Consider the following 26,813-nt stretch of genomic DNA (forward strand, 5'->3'; position numbering starts at 1 on the left):
TTTGACCTGATTTGTGTACTTAAAGTTCAAAGAGAATGCTGAATTCCATATTGAAATCATCCTTTGTCTTGCTGTTTCAATCTTGCCATTTTGTAGGAGAAATGCACCTTTGATATTTTCATACAAGTATGTTACCATGGAAATTTAGGCAGAGAAATACGAAGTATATCCATTATTTTATGGTTTCTACCATCAACATGTATTGCTTACAATGCTTAAAAATTTCAATGCACTTGTCAAATATTCTTCCTTCACTGATTCAATGAATTGAGACTAAATGAAACGACATGATTCTTTGTATGTAATAACCAGTATTGTACAGTAATGACGGCAACTGTTGTAATTCCAGTCACTTTTTGTCAGAAAGAAAGACGCGGTTTCAGGAAATCATGTACAGAAATTATAGCTTTGTGCTCTTATGGGTGCATCTGTGCAAAGTGAAATGTTTTGGTCTTGTGTTTTCACTGAGTGCTTTGCACATCTTCCAGTCATTTAACAGTGAGAGAGAGATTTTCACTTCAACTGTACCTTCAAGCAGGTGATGATTATGAAAAATCTACCATGAAAATTGCCAATCAAAGTTAAATAGACCCCCACTTACTTTGCAATTAAGGGCTATTCACCATTATTTTGATTCACATTGAAATCAGTGAGTAGTCTTCTCCAGAGGTAAAAACATTTATTATTTAGCATAAGTGTCTTCCAAGATGATATCATGGAATGTATTGCAAGAAGTCATTAATTTTTTACCGCTCCTTCGGTGCTGAGATTACTAAAAGTATGAAATCAATTGCAGAGACTTGAAGGAGAAATGAGTTCATCGTAGTCATAGAGTAAAACGAACATTGATGTCCACTGGAACAGTAAAAACCATGACAGAAAATTCGGCTTCAGTGGTTGTTGGTAATCTATGTAATGCCTTGTCACCATCTATCATAATCTCCTTCAGTGAAAGAAGGTCATATATCAGTATTGAGATATTCCATGTAAAATCCATGCTTCAATCAACAAGCCTGCATTTACTGATGCTGCACATGACTTACTGTGGGACAATGCAGTCATAATTCAGAGCTTCTCAATCATTACTCTAAGTGCCAAGTGTGTGGAGTTTCTTGTTGTAGTTTTGTGTTTGATTTTCCGTTAACAACCAAAGAGTCAGTCTGGCAGAGTTACTTAATTATTTGCTCCAAGAGGTACTTCAAGGTGAAGTGGTCCATTTTGAATGCTTGAGTCTCTTCAATGACCAAGTGGAATCGTAATGTACTTACATTCTTTGTATGCACCTTTTTTTTTCAATTTGTATGCATCTTTTCTATTGCAACTGAGTAAGAGAATTTGTAAACAAAGTAATAAGACCAAAATATAATGACTTATGCAACGTCAGCATCAGTGCTTTCAGTTCTGAGAATATTCACTTGTGGTCGCGTGTGCAGTGGTTCAGGAAATGTGTATTAGAAAGTGGTGCAAGTTGGCCATAACGTTTAAGGGAAATTGTTGGTCTGTCTGTATGTCGACAGTTAGGCTGTACAGCAACTAGACATCAACTTTGCGGCAGACTGCAAGACTATTTCATTCTTCACAATTCAGCAAGAAAAAGTTCACTGCATTGTTATCTCACCAGTGTTATTAGAGACATTCAGAAAAGTTTGACCAGAATTATAGTTTTAAATTTGTTTGTTCTCACAAATCCAGGTGTGATCATCTCTGTTTTTGCTTATTCAGGAGTATTCATTTATATCGGGATGTCATGTTCAGTCTTAAAAAAGAAAAGGATAAAGGAACACATGCCTTGATCCTGAACTTGTGTCAGTGAACATTTATGAATTTATGAATTATGTTCCATAGATTATTTTTTTTAATGATGTGTACCTACTTACATTGATTCCTCATGTTGATATTTCCAAGGAATTTTGATAAACTTAAAGTGGAGATCTGTGATCCACTTGAATACATTCCCCTTTCAGTGATTTCAGTCATGTGCAGACTACTTAGCTAAATGAATTTATCATTTATTTCAATTCTTACATGATTGATTTGAACAGAGATAAGAAATCTTGCATAGTCATGGGAAGGTGAATAGATGCTATATCAGAAAGCTGGTATATTTTAATTGAACAAATGCACTTCGTAGTTTCAACATGTTGGTGAAGATCTACTTCTCAAAGCTTTAGAATGTATCAAGTAGTTTGAAGGGTGTATTATATCAGTCAGATGGATCAAAATGATAACTCCCTGTATATTTGATTTCTTTTGTATAAGTTAGAGTATTATAAAGATTTATATATTATATGTATAGAAGAAGGTGGATTTGAATTGGATTTATGATGAGTATTGAAATCATTTGTGTACATGTATTGGGTTAAAGGGAAACTTATTTTTGACACCATTGTGAATCCTTATGTGCATATATTTAGTCTTGGCATTTACATGAATAAAGTTTCTATAAGTTTTAACAAAAGCATTTAGCCATAGAATTGTGACGTGTGTGCATTTCTTTCTCTTTCTCAAGCTATTTCTCATCTTAGATACCACCACATTTATATTGCTGGAAACTAGTAATTCTTGTTGAAATATCGTAACTCCTTGATCCGTGCTCATACATGTATATGTGCAGGGCTCGACGTTAGCAATGGCTTTGGGCCACTAAAATTGAATTATCCTATTTGGGCAACTAAGACTAAAAATGGATTTTTTTTTTTTTTTTTTTTTTTGGGGGGGGGCACTATTTTGTGTGTGTGGGGGGGGGGGGGGGGAGGGGAAGCACCAAAATCTGAAATGTAAAGATATCCTTGGCACGAATGGGCCACCTGAGAAAGAGTTAGTGTCAAGGCCTAATGTAATAATACATATATTATATATGAAGTGAATATATGTGTTTATATATATATATATATATATATCTGTGTGTGTGTGTGTGTGTGTGTGGGCGCGCATGTTGTACCAATTCTGATAGGCATCAGTTAATTATTTTAATTGCGGGATGCCCCTGCAGAAAGTTATTATACCATGCAGTCTTCTGAGAAGATGATGTACTGAGACTGATCAATGCTGCATCCAGTAACACACTGTACAAACATTATCTAGCATAAGTGGCATTCAAGAGTACACAGCACACAGTGTATGGTGTCAAACACAGCACGTTTTATTCATCAGCTAAGATAGAGAACGCAGGTTTAGCTCTAATGAAAATAGATCATGATTATATTACATTGACCTGCAACACCGTGGATGGGTATGTCACACAAACGAATATCATTTTGTACAACCACCATAGCGAATGAAGACTATAAATACAAACAATGACATTTATATTGGCATTGTGAGATGGCATGATTATTCTTTCTAAGTGTGCGGGTGTGCGTGTGTGCGCGTGTGTGTATGTATGTGTGTGTGTGGGGGGGGGTTACAATTTGAGTCATCATTCGGCTTGTTTATGAAGTCTAATTCGATAGAATCGATACGCTGTGTTTTTACCATCAGTAAATGTCACATATTGGTGGTTGTACACACTATTTTCGGGGCTATCATATACATGTATAGAAACCCGAATGTTCGCAGACCTCGTAGATGAGTTAGATGAGTGAGGGCGCTTTATCACGATGTATATCCAACTCAGAGCAAAGACTCTATGCCAAAGCGTGGCATACGATTGATATCAAGAAGACAGAAAAAAAAAATATGCTAATCAGATCAGTATTATCATAAAAAGTAGGCGTGAACAATACGTATCAGCTTTTACTTTTAAAACTTTCTTGTGAATATTTGAATTGTTTTACCATGTCCGCATAAAACTCTTCATAAGTTAAAAACATTACATCTTGCCTAAAAAAGCACGTCTCAGTCAAAATAAATATTTCTATAGCTACACACAGTGAATATATAAATACAACCAGTCATTCAAACTTCACGTCCACTCGATCTTATTTGAAGAAAAATTACTGACATAACAAAGGGAAAACGTTTTGCAAGAAGCGAGAAACTATTTTCCCTCTTTTCCTGTTTTCGTCAGTAAAAATATACAAAGAAATCATATTTGTCGGATTATGAGATATTCTATTTATGTCGAATACTAAATTGCTGGGTAAACAATGAAGAGTAGATACATTTATCATAAAGTTCAGATAATCACACTGACTCAAAGAGAAACATTTCAAGGTATAGTTTGATATTGTCACCTACCATGAGAAATATCTACAATATATATATATATATATATATATATATATATATATATATATATATATATATATTATATATATATATATTTATATATATATATATATATATTATATATATATATATTTATATATTATATATATCGTTTCGATCTTTTGCGTCAATTCCGCCGAATAATCCTACTCTCTATATCAAACTGTCTTTTCCATGGGGGAAATATAAACTCCCGGCTAATAGTATGCTATCAATATATCTGAATATCTACAGAAACTCGGTTATCCGTCTTAACACGATCAAGACGCGTCACATACGCACGTAGGTTAACATTGTGCCATCATCAGAAACACTAACTTCAAATCTGCTGACGTCATTAAGTAAATATTCATATACTATAACACTCCATGAGTTGTTCCACAACAGTTGTGTATTATCCACATCTATAGATACTAAGGTTCCTTTCTTTTCTTTTTTTCTTTTTCTTTTTCTTGTTTTTCGATGGGGGGATGAATGTATGTAACAGCCGTCAAGAAACAGCATAATTTATAGTATTCTCAAAAAGGCTGGCGGATACATTGTGTCAGCCTGCAGAATATTATCTCAATGAGCTGCATTTGCAAGGCATTATGGGTAATCTCGAGCAGTAAACTCATCCACATGGAAAGCTCAACTCGAGATAACCGACATTGAGGTCGAAGAAGTCATTATTATGACAGGAAGTGAAGACAACTTGGAAACTTCAACACTCCCTTCCTTTACAGCTTCATAAAGCAATTTAAAATTTTTGTATTTAACCCCCAGTCCAAGGGGTGAGTTAGTCTGTTTATGGAGAGCTGCACAAGATACGACAGGCACACAAGTAGAAATTGCTAAGGCTATCACAGCATGTAACATTAATATCTTGTTAGTGACTTTACGTTTATGTCATAGATTTTATAAAGAGTAGCCATATTCGTGTGGGTAGGTAAGAGATCGTTCCTGGCAGCATACTATTTGGTTCCAAGTGGGAAAGCACATATTGTCATGAACGATACTTCAATTTTCAAAACGTGATGTCATCAATGACGCAGATCTAAGTGCTATCACTCCAAAGTCGACGATTTTTCACGAGTCTAAGATTCTTGGAGCGGTAGGAGGAGGTGAGGAAAGGATACTGCGAGTAATCCATGCCTGAAGAGAGAGAAAGAGAGAGAAACAAACAAACACGGTATTATCACAGACGAAAGATGACGTATAAAAGAATACAATGTTGACTGATCATCAGCTTATAACGACCGCAACAGAAGTCACAATGCAGGCTACACGTGCACCGACAGAAGTAGTTCATGACTAGAAAGGTGTACAAAGGCCACATGATACTTGTACTGGCATTCGGAAACGCCATGGCAACTTAAATTATCATGTGATTGAGAGACATCCACGACGTCCTTTCCCGCTCATAGTTCTGTCCTTGCACGCACTCTACATGGTACATGTCCATAATACAGATATTGCCTTTTTATATAGGTGTTAGGCCTATATTTATAACACTTAACATTCCCGGGCGGGAGTCATTTTTTCCCGGAGAGATTATATTTTCCCTGAAGGACGCAGCGCTGAGGGATATATTATTGTCTAAAGGGAAAACAAAAACTTTTAAGGGAGTGTCAAGTGTTATATGTTATCGCAACGATGGACAAGGCAACATTTGTTATATTGGTCTACAGAAATACCCATCATTTCATTGTAGCCCCATCGGCAGCCAGTCAAATTCTGGAATTATATTACAGTACCTGACATGATGTCACTGCCGTGCAACATCACGATTTCGATGCTCGCTACATTAGTCACATGATTGCATTATGACCATTCACTGACCGACGTATTGACTGTAAAGGTGTGAGTGCGAGAGTGTGCGTATGTGTGTGTTTACATGCGTGTGCATGCGAGTGTGTATGTGTGGTTTTGTTTGTTGGTTGGTTTTCGTCAAACCTGAAAAGAACCATATTATATCATGTTTCATAATTATGTCATACTTACGTTGGTCACATTTGGCGCCCGTCCATCCGTGATAACAGTAGCAGAAGCCAGGCTTGTAACAATATCCATTCCCACTGCAATCATCCCTGCAGATGGCTGAGTGAAAAAATACAGAAAGCAGGAAGATAAGAATTAAAATATATAGTTCAATTGGTAAATATGAATATACTATAAACTTCATAAAAAGCTCCCATTTTAGAGTGAAATGATAATAATGTAGCAAAGAATATATTTTCTGACGCTTCATGCGAACGAGAGGTCTTCGATGTGCAAATCTCCGTAAATCTTTGATGAACGATTCTTACGTCAACTCATGTTCAAAATACAAGTTCAATAACTTTATTACTGGCTCTTACAGACGTTACAATAGGCCGTACAGAAATCATGGAGAATCATGTATAGAGAGTATGTTGAATATTTAGTATCCCTCTAGCGAACAGTATGCTATTTTAATTCGGTAGTTATACAAAGACACAAACCTTTTTGACATCGATTTCCAATAAACCCAGGTGGACAGGCACACACACCCGGAGCGATACACGTTCCCGAGTTATAGCAGTGAGGTATGCAGAAAACTGGCGGGAAAATAACGAATGGGAATATGAAAACATATTTTTTTCATTTTAACAAATACAAGGAAAATTAATCTCGTACTCATACTATCTTATTCTTGAGAGTCAAGATAAAACAAATACGAACTACACGAGAAAACAAGATTAAAGAGTTGTTTTATTTCATTAAGTTATACCACTCCGAAACTGATTTTCAAATGACATTTGATAATTTGGAAAAGAAGTGGTTGCCTTACACTTTCAGATATGAATATCATATACCGTACACACAGTACAATTTTATGTAGCAATTTCTTCTTTTTATTTTTTCAGGGGGGTGGTTGGGAAGAGGGAAGGGTTGTGAGAGAGTGAGAGTACATAAGATAATGATCATGTATACGTACTGATTCTACACGTCTGACCGTAGAAACCAGGCGGGCAGTCACATCGTCCGTTCTGATTACACACACCGCCATTTGCACAGCGAGGCTCACATGTTGGAGCTGGGAAGTTACAATAAAATAACAAAGATTATATAAGGAATTTGGTGAACATATACACAAACACACATATACAAGCAATCATCAAAATGCAGTGTATAATCGTAATGTTTGCAGTAGAAAAAGAGAATCCAGTTAGCAAAAGACATAAACTTTCCCATTTCTGAGCCTTGATAAGCGTTAGCCTTCGCCTCGAAACGTACTTGTTCAGATTCATAACATGTCAGCAAAATATTATAAAAACCCAGAATATTTATCTGCAAAGTTTTACTGGATAAGTAAAGAACATCATCCGAGATGCCTCTGGTATGTGAACGTTATAAACTTGATCATACAGACATAAACAAATTATTGTTGACAGATATTGCATGATATGTTCCAAGTATAGGGCCTTTAAACTTTCACAGACCTCTTGGAAGTGAATACATCGTTCATTATAAAAAAACAGCGCACAAGTTATGGTCTGCCTTTGATTCACTTCTTGTTCTACTAAAACGTGAAGAAGACCAGCTGTTATAAGACCTCATGACCAGGTAAATGGGTGTGATCAGCTTCCAATGCACGTGAATTGTCATAGTGTGGCGGACGGGCACGGGCTGTACGTAAACGTACAATAAGCAGGAATGTGGCATCGTGCAAAGCATACCTTCAATGCATTTCTTGTCGAAGGTGATGTGGACAGGTGAAGCGGGGATGTCCCTGCCGCTCTTGGCGTGCTGAATGCGCACGATGATACTGACCGAGGTGGTCCCGCTACGCTCTCCGGTACAAGGGAAATCGATCCGAAATTCTACAGCGTAAAAACAACAGAGGAGGAAGAAATTAACACCGATTGCACGGACTGCAACAAAGTTACTACGAGTTGAAACTAAATCGTATAAAATGTTAATAATAATTTTCAAGGAATGAATCTGGTAGGTTGTGTTATGGTAAATTTGAACACTATCGTCTTGATTTATTTATTAAAGCTCGTCAAAGCTTCTCGTATTGGAACATATAATACATTATTGTCATTTTTTTGTTTTTGTTTTGTTTTGTTTTCGTTTTATTTATTTATTTGTTTGTTGTTGTTTTTTCTGTTACTCTCCATGAATAAGATCGTGTGCTTGATCTGTATTGTAGTGAGCACCAAGTGCTGAGAAAAAGGAACAAGCCAGAATGGATTTGAACCAGTGTCACCTGCCTTCTTTTTCACTTGGTGTCCAGATGGAGATTACGATCTAATTCATGGAGAAACAGCAAACAGGAAAATTTCGGCAACTTCGTTTTTGGTCAAATTTGTTGTTAAAACGACGACCAGTTCATAAACGTTCACTGTTTATGGCAAAAACAAACAAACAAACAAACAAATCAGAAAAATAAACACAACAACAACAACAACGAATCCAGTACAGCGAAAAGGTCAGATGAGTGAGTTTTAAGGTTTGATGATTGGCAAAGATTACCAATACCTCCACAAGGTATACACCAACATGACACAACATTACCCGATCAAGATTGCCACCGGATTGCTAACCTTTACTTAATGAAAACTCGCAATAACGATAGATGAAAGAGGGTTGCAGTTGGCTAATAGTGTTTTTCAAAATATCAGGTACAACTAAATGTAAAATGATTATCTTTGGGGAAACTATATTGGCACCTCTGTTATCAAACGTCTTGTTTTGCTTTATTTGTGATACAATGTCCTTAAAACACATACACACACACACACAACTAACTCGATTTGAGGCATATTGACTATCTGTAATTTGAGGCGAAGTGCCATATGTTGACATTTTGTCAACCAGTATATACTCTTTGAGGAAAACTACTTTAATTAACAGTGATTAAGTTGCTATCGCATAATTATATTAGCTGTATGAATCTTTGTTTCTATCATAGATATAAACATAATCTACAAATTCAGAAACACTTTCGGGTATGGTATGAGAGAGTTTTCGCCAGATTCCTTTCTTGTTGATTTGGTGGCTCTGAAAAGAGCCGTTGGGTGTTTTCTGCTTGTGGGCAGTAAGCTTTTTGTCCTTCTTGGAGAATTTACTTCTTCTTGGGGAGGAGGACAGCCTGGATGTTGGGGAGGACACCGCCCTGGGCGATGGTGACTCCACCAAGAAGCCTGTTCAGCTCCTCGTCGTTGCGGACAGCGAGCTGCACATGGCGGGGGATGATTCTGCTCTTCTTGTTGTCGCGGGCGGCGTTGCCAGCGAGCTCGAGGATCTCGGCGGTCAGGTACTCGAGGACGGCAGCGAGGTACACGGGGGCACCAGCACCGACGCGGTTAGCGAAGTTGCCCTTGCGGAGGAAGCGGTGCACACGGCCGACGGGGAACTGGAGTCCCGCGCGGGCAGATCGGCTCTTGGCCTTAGCCTTAGACTTAGCGCCTTTACCACGTCCAGACATGATTAGTTTGCTTGTTGTTGCGTCTTTGAGAACTAGAACGAACAGTGCATTTTGAATTGAGCGCCAGGCCTTTTATACGGCTTTCTACGATCGGAGTAGCTGCCTTTCCGATCAATGAATCTTGAAGCGTAACCTCGGGAGGACCAATAAGGTTGAGTCTCAGTTGAAGATGCACTCTTGTGGGTTCAAAGTCAGCCAAGTGTGATGAAGCTCTGTCGTCTTATTTACATACGAGCGCTAAAGGTTTGTTCGTGTGGACATCAAACAGAAGTGTTAACAGTTATATCCAGACACTGTCATGCATGCCTCTTGGCGGTTAAGAGGTTCTCGAATTTTCTGGTTGCCTTTTTCTTCAGGACAAGAACCAACAGGGTTCTCTTCTTTATCTATACACCATCACCTCTTTTTTTCCCATGTGTTTTCCCTCCTTGTTTATCTCCATCATCACCTTCTCTTTAATTTTTCTTCTTATGATTTCTGTATATTTTCTTTGTATTACGTTTCACACATGCCGCTGTCTAGTGTAAATAGTATCATCGGAGCGGTCAATTATTCCTTAAAGTCTGTTGATAGTCCCATGTGTGATATACCAGTACTAAGGTCTGAGTCAACCTAGCTCGCGATAACTAGGTCAATGCCAGAATTATGGGTTAAAAAGTTACTTTATTGTGCCTAAATTGTTTCTGATGCGGTGCATTAGTTTGTCTGAGTTTATTCCCCTCTCTATTTGTTGCGCATTTTTATTCTATTCTGTGAAAGTGATGTACACTAATCGTAATGTCAAGACGTACAAATAGGCCTACTCGCCTCTCCCTGCACTCTGTAAACCAAAATTTTTATTTTTTGATTAATAAAATAATTTGACTCCTGATATAAAGGTTGTGTATTCCTTCTGCATGGAAAATGCCGTTCAACAACGTATATGAAAATTTACAGTAACAAGCAGTTTTTTTAAATGAAATAAAAAAAAAACTCACCCTGTGTCACTGGAGAATACCCTCGACTTTTGCATCAAGAATAACAGTTTGATTTTTTTTTTTTTTTTTTTTTTGGGGGGGGGGGGGGTTCGAATAAATCAAATGGAAATCCATAGTATTCATTCCCCAGCCATCATAACGAAGTTTCAAATTTTAGTATTCTGAGTAAAGGTCTGAATTCTCTCCCTCTACAACATACCACCGCATGAAAGGAGTCCAATTTTCAGGGTTGCTCTTTTAGGGATATGCATGAATATCATTTGGAACAGTTCTTCCTAACACCAACCCGCGCCATGAACCCAGTCATTAGCAGAAGGGCATGTGACGTCAGAGTAAACAAGGCCGCCAATCGAATATCGATCCATTTTGTGTGCAGGATAAACCGTAATTTGCATACGGCCGTCATTTGCATACGGCCGTCATTCCCGCCTTCAACTTTGAATGGCGCTCTAGTTCAATGAGGTGTGAATTTTTGTCAGGGGATCCTCGGCGCCTCCATAAATAGCGGTCAGAATCGCCAAGTCGCTTCAGTTGATCTAATCATCACGACTAGTAACCAACACCATGCCTGCCAAGACTAGCGGAAAGGGAGCCAAGAAGGCCGGTAAGGCCAAGGCACGCGCTGCCTCTGCCGGAAAGAGGCGCAGGAGGCGAAAGGAGAGCTACGGCATCTACATCTACAAGGTGCTGAAGCAGGTCCACCCCGACACTGGCATCTCCTCCAAGGCCATGTCCATCATGAACAGCTTCGTCAACGATGTCTTCGAGCGCATCGCCGGTGAGGCTTCCCGCCTGGCCCACTACAACAAGAAGTCGACCATCAGCAGCCGTGAGGTCCAGACCGCCGTCCGCCTCCTCCTCCCCGGAGAGCTGGCCAAGCACGCCGTGTCTGAGGGCACCAAGGCCGTCACCAAGTACACCACCTCCAAGTAAAGTGTTGGTCTGCGCCAATCATTTTACAAACAAACGGCTCTTTTCAGAGCCACCATGTACTCAAGAAAGGATAAAGGATGTGCTCGATATTTCCAGACAGGAAAATAAGTTCTCTGTCTGTCTGTTTCTCTTTCTCTCTCTCTCTCTCTCTCTCTCTCTCTCTCTCTCTCCATCTATATCTCCCTTTCCACAGTCCCTATCCCCTTTGAAAAAAACAAGAAATACAAAAACAATATGCTACTACTTGTACTACTACTGATAATAGTATTATTAATAATAATAACAACAATAATATGGTCTTATTTATCCAGGGTAGCCTCTTTAGTGTTGCCACTGCTCTATACCAGAGGACCCTGCCATAGTACCCCAGCGTTGCCAGGTACCCATTTATACACACACAAAATAAAACAAAAAGAAACGAAAAAAAGCACACAATCAAAATGGGTTTATTACTGCCACCAGGCGAGATTTAGCAAAAGTAAGCTTTCTGAAAGGTGTAAGAATCATTGAAGTAATCCTCCATCAACCACCCGTGTAAAGTATGCCTGAATGGTGGCATGCAGGTATTAGTAACACTCGTTAAAACAATTTTACTTAGTTTTTTTTTTCATCGGAAAGGTTGTCAAGGAAAGATCACCACACTGCAATGCACACACGTAAACAACCAGAGTTAACTATACCCTATCAAAACAAAAACTCAAAAACAAGAGAGGGAAAAGTACTATATAGTAGCATAGCGCTAAGTGCCACAAACCCGTGTCATTGGTAGGCATGCTGTCGTCCAGGGTAATGCTAAGCAACGGAGGGGCCATGATGGACGGGTTGCTAGACCGGAGCTCCATGAACGAATAGTGAAACTGTGGATGACGAGCAGAAAAGAAAAAACGGAAGGGGATGAGAACAGACCTACACCTTGAAACAAAATCATTTTTAAGTTATGAACAAAAAAAAAACCACTAAAGTAGGCTAACAAAATATCATGGACAGCCAGCCAGTGTTACAAAAATAAGAAAGCTAAATCCAGTGGGAAAGGACAGGATTTTTTTATCGTCTAAAAGACAATGACTAGTTGGAAGAATGTTCGGGGCTTCAGTGCCTAGATTTGGTCAGAGCCCATTAAACACAAGGTCTGGAAAAAAAATACAGCCTGTGGCGCCATTATGACTCCACAGTAACAGCCAATCGTTCTTAGAGTTAAGAATTCATTGTATCAGAAATTAACAAAATTTTGCCTACAGGGGTTGGAAAGTGTAGCAAAAGTAAGCATATGATACACTTACCCAATGAATCGAAAGGCAATAACTGGTTAAGGCTAATAAACGACCTTCAGCAAATTTCAAAATCATTTCAGTTAATCTTAATGTTGAAACAGGCGTAGTACGTGTATCTACCTAAACTAATAGTCCATGGTACGATATACACATGTGCAGAAGCGTTACGAGAAAAAACTATACAAGCAATATTTTCACAATCATATGCAATATACGAGTATACGGTGGCTTAGTTTACCAGCGCGTCAATCAAGTAAATGTGACTGAAAATACATACAAGAGTATGAAATATCCGATAGATAGAATAATCATCTAATGCAATGAGGGATTGTTTACGGCAAAACAATTCCGATCGGCGTGAATGATTGAAAGGCCTTGTCAACGGCGATGGAAGACAACTGAAAATTTCACCAACATCTTGAAAAATTACCACAAAGCATGAAATCTATGAGTTTTGGTGATTAAGTCATCACACAAAATTTATAGCATATATGCAACCTGCCTGTTGAAACTACTGTAATATCCCATCAAAATCTAGCGACATCTGGTTAAACGGCACTTACTACTACAAGAGGTTTCTGGTATACCAGCCAATTGATAACAAGTTTCTCGAGTTTTCGAACACATCTTTCTTAACTCTTGACATTGGTGCGTTGCCATAAAATTATTACAATAGTTTGTTGCGTTGCTTCTCAAATGGTGAAGAGTTATTTTCATGTACACGATTCGACAGATAGTTGCTGAAGAGTAGTAGGTATTAACTACGTAATTCGAAATGTTCATGTCCCAGTCCCAATCTTTCGGACAACATGGGTCGTACAGATAAAACAAACTAGATTTAAACCAAAACGAGGACAAAAAAATCTTTATCATTTGAAAAGCAGTGCAACACAGTGCAGGGGCGGATCCAGGAATTCCGTAAAGAGGGGGCGCGTTTACAAAATTAAAGGGGGGGCGCACGCACCCCTCCCCCATTTTTTCTTTTTATTTCTTTTGTTTCAACAAAAAATAAAGGGGGGGGGGGGGCGTGCGTAAATTGCGGTCCTCCCTGGATCCGCTCCTGCAATGTGCATGGTCTTTTGCACCCCATCTCAGAGAAATCCCTTTCACATGTACAGCACAATTTCGTCAACACTCGTGAAACTGTCATTTACACTGAATGTAAATAACTTCGGTTAATACCTTCGAAAGTTAATGAGTTGGGATTTAGTTCAAAACGTTTGCAAAGCTAAACAAGTCTCTCACAATTAAGTGTGATCTGTTTAATCAGCCGACCATCTCGGCTATTTATGTGCTTGTATGTGAGTTGTCGAATCGTTTGGAGCGTAATAAACAGTCAACGAAGAAAAGGACGACATGCTATAGACGAGAAAAGCGAATGAGTGATGACTGTGCTTATTTCTTCCAGCAAGGTGTGAAGTCAGACCAACTCCTAGATCGCTTTTGTTTCCTATTTTAGCCGAGGGTTAAGAGGTGTTTGCCCATCCACACTGGTGTTGAGTGGTAAGCCCTTGGACACACACGTTAGTCCCGCATTAAGTAGCATAGTCACGACTCGTCCCCTTTAGAAAGGTTCTTTGTATAGAAGGACCCCCTCCCCTTCACTTCCTCCTAGTAGTAAGACCTAAGTCAACTGGGTCATGGATGCGGAAATGGAAGTGAACCTTCTTACTGCTGATTTCCATTACATCGTCGAAAATAAAAGTCCAGTCGAATATTTCCAACGAGGACATTTTCACAAAGTAGGCCTACATGAGATAACTTACATTCGTTGACATTTTTTTTTTTTGAACAGGCTCATATACTGATTCCCAACTCTCGTGCTTTTAGAGGACATTTCTCATCATTTGTAAGCACGTTCTATCACTATACGAAGTGTCTGTTGTACTGAATTTAGATATATTTAGATTTATGATTTTGTAAAGTTTATACGTATTCATGAATGACAATATTTTGCACTCTCTTTTTGTCATTCTCATATTTTTTCAATAATTGTCAATGTTATACTTTATCCTAGAGGAGAGATTACACGCGAGAATAAAATGAACTAAATTCAACTCTATTCAGCGTTTGTATGTATGTATGTGTGTGTGTCTGTGTGTGTGGTGATAGTTGTATGCATGACATACAGAAGTTAATATGATACCAGTCATCTAAGTTATGTTGTCACTGTCACATATGAAAATAATTATAATTATAATCATAATATTATATCAAGAAATCCGTATATCTTTCGGGATAGCACATAATCTTATGAGCAACACCAAAAAATCTCAAAATCAAGTCAGTTAACTTTGAAATGATTGTCTTAATTGTATGGCTCCGCAAATTATATCGAATTTCAATAAAAAAAAATATTAAGCGACCCCACCACTATCCTTTAATTAACAACGATGCCATCTCCCTTGACGCAACCACGAGGCTTTTGGTATGTCTTCCATATTATTGACGTCAGGGTAAATACACGTTGCTGTAGGATGTCAAGAGGAGATGAAGTATACTGTTCTCTCGCTTGTTTGCTGTAGAAACACAGTCAGTCAGTCCACCTGCAACTGTCTGGTCAGAGATCTATGTTTCCATGTCATACCGACTGTTTACTGTTTCCACAGTGGTTATTTGTGGGGTTTAGGAGGCATGAATGGTTCTTTTTTATACTGGAAAGGATTTCGTGGGTTATTTTTGACCGATGTTTGCTGGTTATGCAATGTTGGTTTTTGGAAGTCCTGCTTTCTACTGCCACTCACAGGTTTAGTGCGTTTGTCACTCTTGTCCAAAAAATGTCATTCAAATCGATCCCTTTGGCGTACAACCTGGAAGTTTTGGGGTTCACTTTTGGCGCCAACAAAAGTGGCTTGGAGACACTTTGAAAATAATGCTAAGATCCACATTCTTTCATACAGCGCACTGTAATGGTACAGTGGCCAATAATGTATGTGATGATTGATTGCTCTGTGAAGAAGTTTCTCAGCAATGTGTGTACTGAAAATCGTCTTATGATATGATGATTCATAAGAGTAAGTTCTTCTTCTCCTTATTCTTCTTCATATTCTTCTTCTTCTTCTCCTTCTTCTTCTTCTTCTAGCTATGGGTGTATACTGTACATATGCTGTTGATATTGTTTGACGAAAATTTCGAGCTAAAACCAATACAATCTTAGCAAAGGCAAAATTTCAAGTTACTCACGTCATCTACATCAACGCACTGTATACAGATGACTGGTACATTGTCATATCGCACTGGACTTGAAGATTAAAATGCACTAAACGTTAAAATTTTTCGCGAAATTTGATATGTATATAGCGTGCGAGAGTTACTCTCTAAATGACGTCACTGTTTGTCGACACTAATTGTTTCCCCGGAGTGAAGGTGGGCGGGGCATGTTTTGGACGAAACAAACAGACATAGTACTATGGGATGCCGAAGTTTGCTATTGTGGTGTGCAAACAAAGACAGTCGTTTCTAATTCTAGTGAGAGTCTTTCTATCCCCTCATCAAATCTTTTACATTTACAAAAACACACAGACAGGCACAAATAAAAAGGGAAAACCATTCGTACAAACACTTAACTCTTAAACACCATATCACAAACATCACAAACATTTGTAAGTCTGCATCATGGGGTATTTTCAAAATAGGGAAGATCAGGCGTCTGCTTGATCAATCATCAGCTGAGCGGCTTGTCCATGCCTTCGTCTCCTCCTATCTGGACTACTGCAACTCCCTCCTTGCCGGCCTCCCTCTTTCTCACATATCCCCTCTCCAACGTATCCAAAATTCAGCCGCTAGATTAGTCTCCCTTAGTAGGAGACATGACCATATATCTCCTGTTCTCCGCTCACTCCATTGGCTTCCAGTCCATTCCCGTATTACTTTCAAGATCCTACTTCTGACGTACAAAATCACACGTAATCTTGCACCCATATATCTTCAAAACCTAGTCTCTCTCCGCTCCTCCTCTTCTGCCAGACCCCTCCGTTCATCTTCCTCTCTCCAATTACTTCATGGCCCACGTACAAAAACCCGTTATGGTGACCGAGCCTTCTCTTCCATTGCTCCCACTCTTTGGAATAAACTCCCTCTTTATATTCAGAATGCCTCATCTGTCGAATCATTTAAAATTCTTCTTAAAACTCACCTGTTTAATCAGCTGTAATTTTTATTTATTTATTTATTTTTTTTTTCTGGAGGCGCACACAGTTATCAATTATTGTACCATTGTATTCTTTTCTTTTCTTTTCTTTCTTCTTCTTTTGTTACTGTTAACGTTAATTTTGTTAATGTTATTGTGTTTTCTAGTCTATTTGTATGAGTAGCAAAGTGCGCTTAGAAACGTCAGTATGAAGCGCCATATAAATGCAATTATTATTATTATTATTAAAATCGCTAAAGATACCGCGTTCGTCTCAGAAAATGATGCACGCCCTTCTCAGTATCCTTTATACTGAACCAATATCAACCAACTCCCATGGTTTACATGTCACCAATGTAGAAACTGACGAAATCCCTCAAGTTGGAATAAAATTTGCTTGCTAAATTGTCCAGGCCTACATTTTTTTTTTTTTTTTTTTGCAGATTCCAAGTTTCTGGTCAGCATCTAACGCTGATAAATATGCGAAATATCCATGTAAAATGTCAACACGTTGACCGTGGCGAACGTGACTGATAAAAGTCGAGGAAAACAGAGATATTAAATCAATATTACTGGCTTGGAATTGAATGATATACTCCGCTTGTTATCACATTCTACAAGCTTGAAGAGTAAGATAAGATAAGATAAATAAATTGCAGCTCCAGAGCTCGCGCGTCTGCGTGCTTTCTGCAGAAAGGACCTATGACTGGGTGACATATTTTTTTTACTCGTTCGCCTGGTAAAGGCATGTCAATTAGGCCTACTTGAAATTTTGAAAAGGATGAATCCGTAGAAACGATACGCTCGTGAAATAATCACGCTCATTACTGCCAAAAGTGATTAACTTCTCGTATTAGCTACACCCAGATCTAGCACTCGACTTTGTTCGTCCTGCAAATGGTTTCTAAATGGGTGAAGTCTAGGACCCGGGGTACAGAGTGTAGTTCTAAAAGAGACGCTCTGCAGAGGGATTAGACCAAGACTCCTGGTACGGAGATCCCCTGGGGAAGGACAATCTTTGTCCTCTGTCCTTTTGTTTTCAGATATCAATTCATTCGGAGAGAGTTACATGGAGAGACTATTCATACGTCTCATGGTAAACTGGTAGTCGCCTGGTTAACTGGTTCAATCAAAAGATATACAGCGCCTTCGTAGAACTCAGTGGTCAGTCACCCATCAAGGAACATGTCTCGTTATTCTGGTATATGGACTGACTTCAATGCGCTTGCATGCTGTGATGGAATACCTCGTCTATTTTATAAAGCGCAAATCTCTGCGTTGGGTAGCCAAATACTTCTGCTCTTTTTGTCGCATTCAGAGGTCGTATTATTCCCATTGTTCGTGAGCTGCGGTACACCCATCCGAGCTTCAAACCAATTTAGACCATTTTTCACAGAGTGAGAAAAAAGACGGGATAACATATTTAGAGCTATCGCTCCACTGGCTCAGAAAAATGCGGCAAAAGAAGAAAATAAGGGGGAGCGATAGACCAAGCCGAATGGATCCAATACAACGGACGGAGACGTAAACATGTAGTGGGAAAAATAAAAAGAAAAGAGAGAGAGAGAGGGGGGTGGGGTGGGGAGAGAATAGATTTCAATAATGGATTGTTGCTTATGTAGAGTCTGCATTGAGGAGAAGTATTTTTGATTGATGCGATGAAACATAATAAACACAGCCGTCATTCATCACGCAATCTCAATCTTGTGACAATGGAAAACATTTTTCTTATCCCGCAAAATTTGTCAGATAATCATCAGACTCGTGCCCACTGTAATAAATGGAATATGATATATCTTATCCACAAACTTTGAATATGCCTCAAAAGTGTAGCACGTGCAGAGTATTTGCAGTGCATGCTGCTCTGGTATCAGCGTTATTTTGATATACACTCTTAAAAGTACGTCCTTATAAGTTTAACTAGGCCCTAAATGATCATTACTTTCGAAGGCAAGATTGTTTTTTTTAAGTATTTACATGTATTACACTAATAGAAAAAAAAAAACAATCAGAATATTCCGAAAATTTGTCATGGTGTAAAGGCAGCAACTTTGAAGAACATTACTGTGTAAATGTCTCGAAATAATAATATTGTGTCATCAAAATGACAGCAAAATTTAAGTGTTGATAATCTATTTGATTACAAGGTCGTTGGCAACACCACTCTTAAGAAAATGAAAGATGAGGATGTAATGCTTTTGTAATGTTTAACCATCTCTGGGTCATCTCATGAAGCGTTCAGTGATATCGAATAGCAATGGTAAAAAGAGGGGAAGGACACTACATAAACGTGGAATCATCTGTCTTTTTCAACAAGATAACTGAGACATAGCTATATATTCCCTGCATTAAGAATTTATAACCATATCATCGGCCAGTGTACACCCTGTGTGAGTGTGAGTGTTGGTGTGTGTGTGTGTGTGTGTGTGTGTGTGTGTGTGTGTGTGTGTGTGTGTGTGTGTGTGTGTGTGTGTGTGTGTGTGTGTATGTGTGTGTGTGTGTTTTGTGCAATACCTCCCATGCAGCGTATAATACACATTATTGTCAAAAGTAATACGCTTTCTACATTGTTTTATTGTGTCTTTTCTGCGTGAATGTGTTTCCTATTGTTTTATAATGTGTTGATAGCGTACTTTACTGTTATGATTATTACTAGTATGTTTTGTCCGGTATATAGCGTTTCATATTCTGAACAAAAACAACCAGATATCGCCTCACCATTTACTCATAATATACATAACATGTCATCGCTTTAAACAGCAGCTGACATTTGATACCCTTAAAAAAAAGTAGGTCGAACGCGCCACACTTGGCATCAAGCGTGGGCTGGACACTGGAGGGAAAAATCATGAATTGAAAAACGTGAAACTCTCCATGGGCGCAAAATCAACTGTGGAAGAGGGAAATGCGCCCATCCTCACCCCACCCCTACCCCATCAGCACTGGCCCCTATGCAGTTGGGATTTTACAGCGTGCGTCTGGAATAGCAGGGCTCGCAATCTACGGAGCACCCTGCATGAAATCAGATTGAAATCTAGTTGGGATTTGCCCCTAACCGTCAAAATGACCCCATATAAATTGTCATAACACCAATCCATATGGTTTTCATTTCTTCGGCAAAACTCCACGGTTTCTATCGCGCATAAAGAGAGAGCTCGCCTTGTGTAGAGACGGTTGGGTAACGCAACTTCAGCTGACGTCGGTATAATCTACCTAAACTTACTGAAGAAAAAAATGATCATATCATTTGAATCTCTTGTAATAGGACGGGAAAAGAACCAATGGAACAGCAAAATTGAATTGTCCATTCCATCTTCTGTCATCTTGCTAAATCATTTTAAGCGTAGGCCTACTCGGTCATAATCTGTTTACATTCGAGTGGACAAATACCCATTGGAACATAATGGAGAATGGGAATTAGGGGTAAATTCAGTCCCCCCAAAATATGAATAAAAACTACCCTCAAACCAACTGACAGTCTCATCTCTCCAAAAATTGTAATAGCCCGCATGCTGAGGTCGCCAAATTTATTACATGGAGGAAAATTGCAAAACGAATGTTATTCTACCGCAAGAAAAACAAGGCACGAAGTCGGCCAGGGAACCACGCTGAGCGCAGCATGAAGCCAAATACCACAATTCTTGTAGTGATTTTATAAAATTCGTCTCCACCGTGAACCTTCGCACAGTTATCCGTTTTATGTCGTCTGCTTTGTAAACAACGCCCAATAAAATCAGCGTTTATCATGCTAGAACTTTTGAGTGTTCTACGCGATCAATGCCGATTATGCCATCAACCACTAGTTGTGTAACTTACCTTAAGTAATGAGGATGATATCGATATTGTAACTAAACATTACTATGATGATCCACTATGATGAAAAAAAAAACCAATAACCATTATGACAGTTTGGCTGAATAATAATTGGAGTACGAATCGCCATTATCTTCATCATTGTCATTATCAAGAAATTGATACAATCATTACTGACAATGATGCTCAGAATCATTATTTCTAACTGGTAGACGTACACATTATCTTCTTTTCATGAGCATTAACATTTGCTGCTGCAGAAGGGGAGTATTATTGCCACTTATGTTTCGAAACCTCAATTTTTTGTCCTTACCGGCTTGGGAGCGCGCCACGAAATCTTTAAGAAGTTGGCGTGTGATGGAAGAACGAGTCTGTGGCCGTGGTCGGCACCGTATTCGTCGTCGCTCTGGTCCAGAATGAGCGGGGAAACCGACGGACTCGACAACCCGTGGCGGATGATGTAAAGAGGTTCGGCTGTCTGACCTGCATGTTCGAAGGAAAATAATAGATTATACCTGCATGAATTTTTGCTGGATATCCAGATGTGTGAAAGGTGTAATGATAAGATTTTATTCACTTCGGGTAGCTCTCCAGGGCCAATACTTCCCATGACCACCAGCAATATTACCTCAGGTTGTTAGATTGTCAATGTTACCACTTGGGATAGAGAAGGACATATTAACAGTGGGGCTACGCACCATGAAGGACTCGAAGCAGTAATCTACCGGTCAAAAGTAAAGAGTCTTATCAATGCATCCACGGTAGGGACGGCAATGCTCGTGACATTAAACGAACAGCTTTTTTTATGACCTCAATTTTTTAAAGTGTCTATGATTTACTTTTTTTAAGTTTGTTGGTCTTTTTCTTGTTTATTTGCTATTGTTCTAATCTTTACTGCTTCAATAATTCAGAGTCATATACTTTACAACCACAAGTTTAGATCGCAAGATACAGGGTAAGATGATATAAATCTTGTGACATCTACACGGTGTATAATAGAGGAAGCGATAACACTATAATTCATCAAGATAAGCTTTTTTAGAGAGTGAGAGAAAAAAAATCTTGTGCATGAGACAGCAATATATACCAACTCAAATGTATTTAGAGAAAGATGAATGATCAATTACTATCAGATCTAAATAGGCTTTATTCATATAGCCTACAAACGGAGAAATTCTACAAATCATAGAACCTGAATATGTACTAAAAAATGCTCGGGTTACGACGATTTAAAACTCAATTGATGTTTATTTGTAGTTCGTTAACCTTTTTACCTTTAAGCTAGGTAGAGTAGGCGTGAAAACGAGGAATCGTCGATGCGAGCAGACGATGCTCCGCATTGGTATAAACAACCGTTTTAGCGCAAAAAGCGTTTTTGTTTGACAGCCTTACAGCACCTCCTCGCAATGTTAGCCACCAACTCGCCAGAACATACACAAACAAATAAACAAACAAACAACCAGCTTGGCGTCTCCGACACTGAACACCTAATTGTCTCATTACTGTCTTACATTCCTATAACCACTTCCCTGTGAAGGCTGTAGAGTCACAGATTTCTTTTTACAGGTTATTGACGGTGGTTACATTCATCAAGACTTATTTAGCACTGAGTGTGATGCCAGGACTACTGTTAGGGCTTCGTTTTTCTTTGTTTGTCACAGTAGGGCAGTGAGGAAGAATGGTTTCTAGAGCTTCATCACTTGGTATAAACGCATCTTGTCAATCTCGCTGCACGTAGAGCATGCTGGCTTGGCTCGATCCCAAGGTGATGTGCGAATCGAAAACATCGGTTTGCTTCTTTGCTCCGCTTCGGACGCACGCTACATCCATGCAAAGTCAACAGAAGACAACTGAAACGTTAGCATCGGGGAGCTCTGAACCGTAATGCACTCGAGAGCAATAAGTGCAGATAAAGCAATTTATGCCAATAATTCAAGTGAATTTTTGAATTCCCTTGAATTGGATTGTAGAATATCTCCAGCTGCAAACCAGAAGGGAATGATAACTGCACCAGGTCTGTTGACTTGTCGCCTCCGTGTTTTAAAAGCACGACATTATTCTCTGTTTGTAGGATGAAAAGGAGGTTGCGGGGTGGGGTGGAGATGGGGGGGGGGGGAAGAGAATAAAACACACGAGTGTGACGTTGATCCTGAACAGAGAATAGGTCAAAGGGCATCATCTGGCCTGGAACTGAGTCACGGTCATTACCACCAGTCTTTCCTGCCTTCGGGAAACGGGGAAGTCATTTCCGATAAAAATGGAACGGAACGCATCCAAGGACACCAGGGTTTTTTTTTACCTTCTTCTTCTTCCCCAACCGCACCCAACCCCACCATCAATCATACACTTGAGATCGAGGTCCGTGGTTCTATATTCTTTCGTCACCACCCCCCCCCCTCCTTCCTCCGCCTCATTCCCTCGTCGGGTTACCTCCCACTCTTCACTCTTCCATGGCTGTAGTTTGTGACTACACAAATCATGTAGATGCATCCGTTTTGCGCTAGTCATTTATTGATCGATAAATGTTCATTAAAATTCAGTAATTGTAGTTAAGATATTATCATGTTCTTTTGGCCTTGATTTCATATCTTACTATATACAGTGTCTAATGATTTCCGACGTTTCAGCTTCTTCACAGATTCACGTATCCTATCAAACAGAAGAGGATAGTGTCGTAGACGCTATTCTATATTATTATGTCACAATAGAACACTCGGCCAGCACAATACTAGCATACAAAATCTGGATACTGAGTATGTCGCTTTTAGGAAGTCAACTTAAGTACCGGGTAAGGTGTAACCTCGCGTTTGGGGACAACATTCCTGTGTATCCAAACATTGGTAAACCTATTGTGTACCGCTTACAATGGGATAAAGGACTTCATTGTGATAAATCCCTTAAACACAGACAGCTTTCCCGGCTCGGGATGGATTAAACACACAAAGCTACATTAACCTCTCAAGCAGCCTTGACTTAATTGTCGCAGACACTAGAGCGCCGCTAATGAAGTCTGCGAAGATTGGATTAAAGGTTCCGTTCATTATGAGGGCAGATTGAACATTTTTATGTCGTTAACCACAGGCGGCACCGAGCCCGCAGCCTGCATCGAGGTATAATCACTTCTCCTTTTCACTGAATTGAGTATGGTAGCTCGAATTCTTATGTTGTTTTCCTCTGAGCCATGCCTCCAAGCGAGGCAGACAAAACATAACCCGCCGAGACAAGACGGGATCGCCGTGGGGCGCCGCGTTGAAAAAGATCAGTGCGCGCGGAGTGGTGCTTTTATATCCCATGCAAAGGTGATGAGCTTAATACTATAGTTGGTGGAGAGTGGAATAATTGATTTGACTAGACAGCTTGTTAATCCCCACTTAGATTATCTCCAGGTCACCAACTAATCATCTCAAGAGATTGTCAGTGAAGAAGACAGTATAGCTATTTCCTCGATCTTGAGGAGTATACACAAACTGACTTTAATTCATTCCCGAGGTTCGCATACCCCCAAACAACGCAATGATAATACCTCAATGATTAGATGGTAATCAATAGCAATACCACTAAGTTTTCTCGTCTAACAGTCAACAGGAGTGGCATGATTTCTAATTCCATCTGAGGAAAAAATAAAAGATGAGGGTTTCATAATTGACACAGTGTTTTCCCACAATTTCACATCGTATTTCACAACGAATATTATTCGCTTTGTTGGGAGGAGTTGCGGCCTCAACAGGAAGTGGCTATCAAAGTCACCACATACAGCGTCCTTGGAGCTTGGGCAGAAAATATGTTCATCGTAGCATGAAATAGTCAACTCCTATACGGTAAACAATTAACAATCAATATGTCACGGAGAAGTTACCCAGTAGGGCCTAATCTGTCACATCAATCGTTTGTAGTGCATGCATATGGAATGTGTAATCGGAGATACCCCATGCACTCAACAAGTAAAAAGAAGTTTCAAAATATTTACATTTCTCACTGCCAAACACAGAACAATAGTCTTGAGGTCAAATTTGAGATGCACGTTATTTTGACGCCATGAAATATTCGCTTGATGCTGTAGGATTGAAGAAGGGTGTCATGTGCTTAGGAACGTGCACATTGTACCATTATGTTTTAGCTTTCCAGACACGAGCTTTAGATAATAGATAAGGCGCAACACATCAACACAGCCATATGTTAGTTGATAATGAAACGTAATGATGAGAACAGTAAAATCTGTTTACATCGATACATGAAATGAGATGACACGTATCCAAGAGAACATTATTTCAGCCTTTAAGTATAACAAGGCTGCAAGGTTCAGGATGTTAACTTTCTTGTCGTGTACAAATTAGATAACATGCATCCATTACAGTGTTATTCTCCGCGCAATAAATAACCATACATAATAATTTCTCAAAACGAGTCTTGATGAAAGTCAGTCAAAACTTGCGGGCTTAGCCCTGTGATAGAAACCTCTGAATTATAACCAAACACACGCGATTAATTTAATTGAAGAATTATATAAGAGGACAAATTTCGCAAGGGAATTCTAAAGTTGTGCATGGTTATTAGGCCTACTGATAATTGTATATTATCTAAGGTTTGTTTGTGTGTTTTTTTGTCAGCAAGATATTATTCAGTGGGGTGAAGGTTCAGGTGTGAGTTTCTTCAATTTGTCTCCCTCTACAAATAAAATTTGTTAAAATCGCAACTGCTGATCTGTAAATTAACAAAAATGTCGGGAAAAGGTACCAGTGGGACTCGAACCTGTCGATCTTAACAAATTTCATTTGTAGAGGGAGACAAATTAAAGAAACTCACACCTGTACTTTTTTGTCTTTTAGGTATTTTTTTTTTCTGTATTGTTTGTAGAACTGCGAGGGTCTGAGCTAGGTTTGCTGTTTTACGATTGAAACTTAACTTGCTTAATGTTTGGTTTTAATGCATAATGTACAAATTTTTTTTTGGTGCCCGATATATGCATTATGTGATCCATGCATTTTCCAGGCTGATCGAAATGCAGACGAATAATTACGGTGTGTTGAAATAGATCCAATACAACAGGAAAATACTATCGAAAATGCGGAAATTGCTTTAATCATTCATCTCACCTGTCGACCCCTCTATAGCTTCAGTACAAAAGGTTTCTAATGGGCTCTGCATGGTGATAACAATGTGTTGCTTGGTGATGGCTTATCATAAAGTAACTGTACCTCATAAAGTTTGCACTTTAAAAACATTGAGGTTCTGCTCGGTTGCTCGAATAGAATAGGAAAGAATGCCATGCTGGTATTCTTTCTTTTCTTTCTTTTCCTGGAATGGAGTCTGACGAGAAAGATTACCCTGGTTGCAAGTTCACACCAAAAGCAAAAATACACGTGGGCCTACGTTGTAATTCACATGTACAATAATACCTCTGGAAAAACCCAAACAATGGTAATTTTTCCCAGGCATCACCGTACTTTGCTGGTGATGTTCATCAGGGCAAAGCAGAGCAATTTCATGGTATTACATTCCAAGATATCATAAAAATGATGACCTTCTGTCTTCTGAAATGAAATTATTCGCAACAGAGAGCAAAAATATTATAATCTATACGCACCAAGAATTCGAGACACTTCGTCCCTAGATAGCCACATGTCCACCGCGGGACGGTCCGTGAACAAGCTAGCCGATGAAGCGATGAGAGCCGCTGCATAGACCGCTAAAATCGACACTCCCGACACGGCCATGCTGAAGGATACCGAAAATGTCGTCTGCCCGATCAAAGAAAACTTCGAAAATCCTGAGGTATTCAGGTAGAATCGTTGATTACACCTTCATATCACCTCCTCAACGTGCACGGTGTAAAACATGCAGGCAGGTGGTGAAGCTGCCAGTATACCACTCCGACAAGTTCTCTTATCCTGACGACAGTGGGACCTTTCGCGGCGAGCGAACGGAGGCCTGTATGAGCTGCGATCTACTCTTTCGTTGGGTGGTGGTGGTAATCTCTTTTGGCCCGGAATAGCTCTACCACAGAGACACAATGAGGGAGATATGGCTGAACGATTCTCCCCAGCTTT

At 39.3% G+C, this 26,813-nt stretch overlaps 3 protein-coding genes across 3 annotated transcripts; 1 reads left to right on the forward strand and 2 right to left on the reverse strand.

Moving 5' to 3' along the window:
* Window positions 1–5,125: 5,125 nt before the first annotated feature.
* On the reverse strand, window positions 5,126–26,480 carry LOC139717155 (wnt inhibitory factor 1-like). The gene is made up of 8 exons (XM_071628655.1): window positions 26,351–26,480; window positions 21,080–21,249; window positions 12,308–12,410; window positions 7,890–8,033; window positions 7,148–7,246; window positions 6,672–6,767; window positions 6,193–6,288; window positions 5,126–5,343 (listed from the first exon to the last, which is right to left on the reverse strand). Exons 1-8 carry the CDS (start codon window positions 26,478–26,480, stop codon window positions 5,246–5,248), a joined length of 936 nt encoding a protein of 311 aa, XP_071484756.1. The 3' UTR covers window positions 5,126–5,245.
* LOC139717192 (late histone H2A.2.2) lies at window positions 9,281–9,643 on the reverse strand. The gene has a single exon (XM_071628694.1). The coding sequence runs from the start codon at window positions 9,641–9,643 to the stop codon at window positions 9,281–9,283; it is 363 nt and encodes a 120-aa protein (XP_071484795.1).
* On the forward strand, window positions 11,185–11,553 carry LOC139717193 (late histone H2B.2.1-like). The gene has a single exon (XM_071628695.1). It carries the CDS (start codon window positions 11,185–11,187, stop codon window positions 11,551–11,553), a length of 369 nt encoding a protein of 122 aa, XP_071484796.1.
* Window positions 26,481–26,813: the final 333 nt, after the last annotated feature.

Source organism: Diadema antillarum, unplaced genomic scaffold (genome assembly GCF_040938485.1).
Source record: "Diadema antillarum isolate AM-2024a unplaced genomic scaffold, OU_Dant_1.0 scf00000072, whole genome shotgun sequence".
NCBI classification, from domain to species: domain Eukaryota; kingdom Metazoa; phylum Echinodermata; class Echinoidea; order Diadematoida; family Diadematidae; genus Diadema; species Diadema antillarum.

Excerpts from the sequence above, each read along its gene's own strand:
- LOC139717155 (XM_071628655.1), bottom strand. The coding sequence starts at position 26,480 with ATGGCCGTGTCGGGAGTGTCGATTTTAGCGGTCTATGCAGCGGCTCTC. Across the intron at positions 12,411-21,079 it reads CGTGGCGCGCTCCCAAGCCG|TTTCACTATTCGTTCATGGA; the intron begins GTAAGGACAAAA and ends CGTCATCCACAG. Across the intron at positions 8,034-12,307 it reads CATGCCTACCAATGACACGG|AATTTCGGATCGATTTCCCT; the intron begins GTTTGTGGCACT and ends TTTACGCTGTAG.
- LOC139717193 (XM_071628695.1), top strand. The coding sequence starts at position 11,185 with ATGCCTGCCAAGACTAGCGGAAAGGGAGCCAAGAAGGCCGGTAAGGCC.
- LOC139717192 (XM_071628694.1), bottom strand. The coding sequence starts at position 9,643 with ATGTCTGGACGTGGTAAAGGCGCTAAGTCTAAGGCTAAGGCCAAGAGC.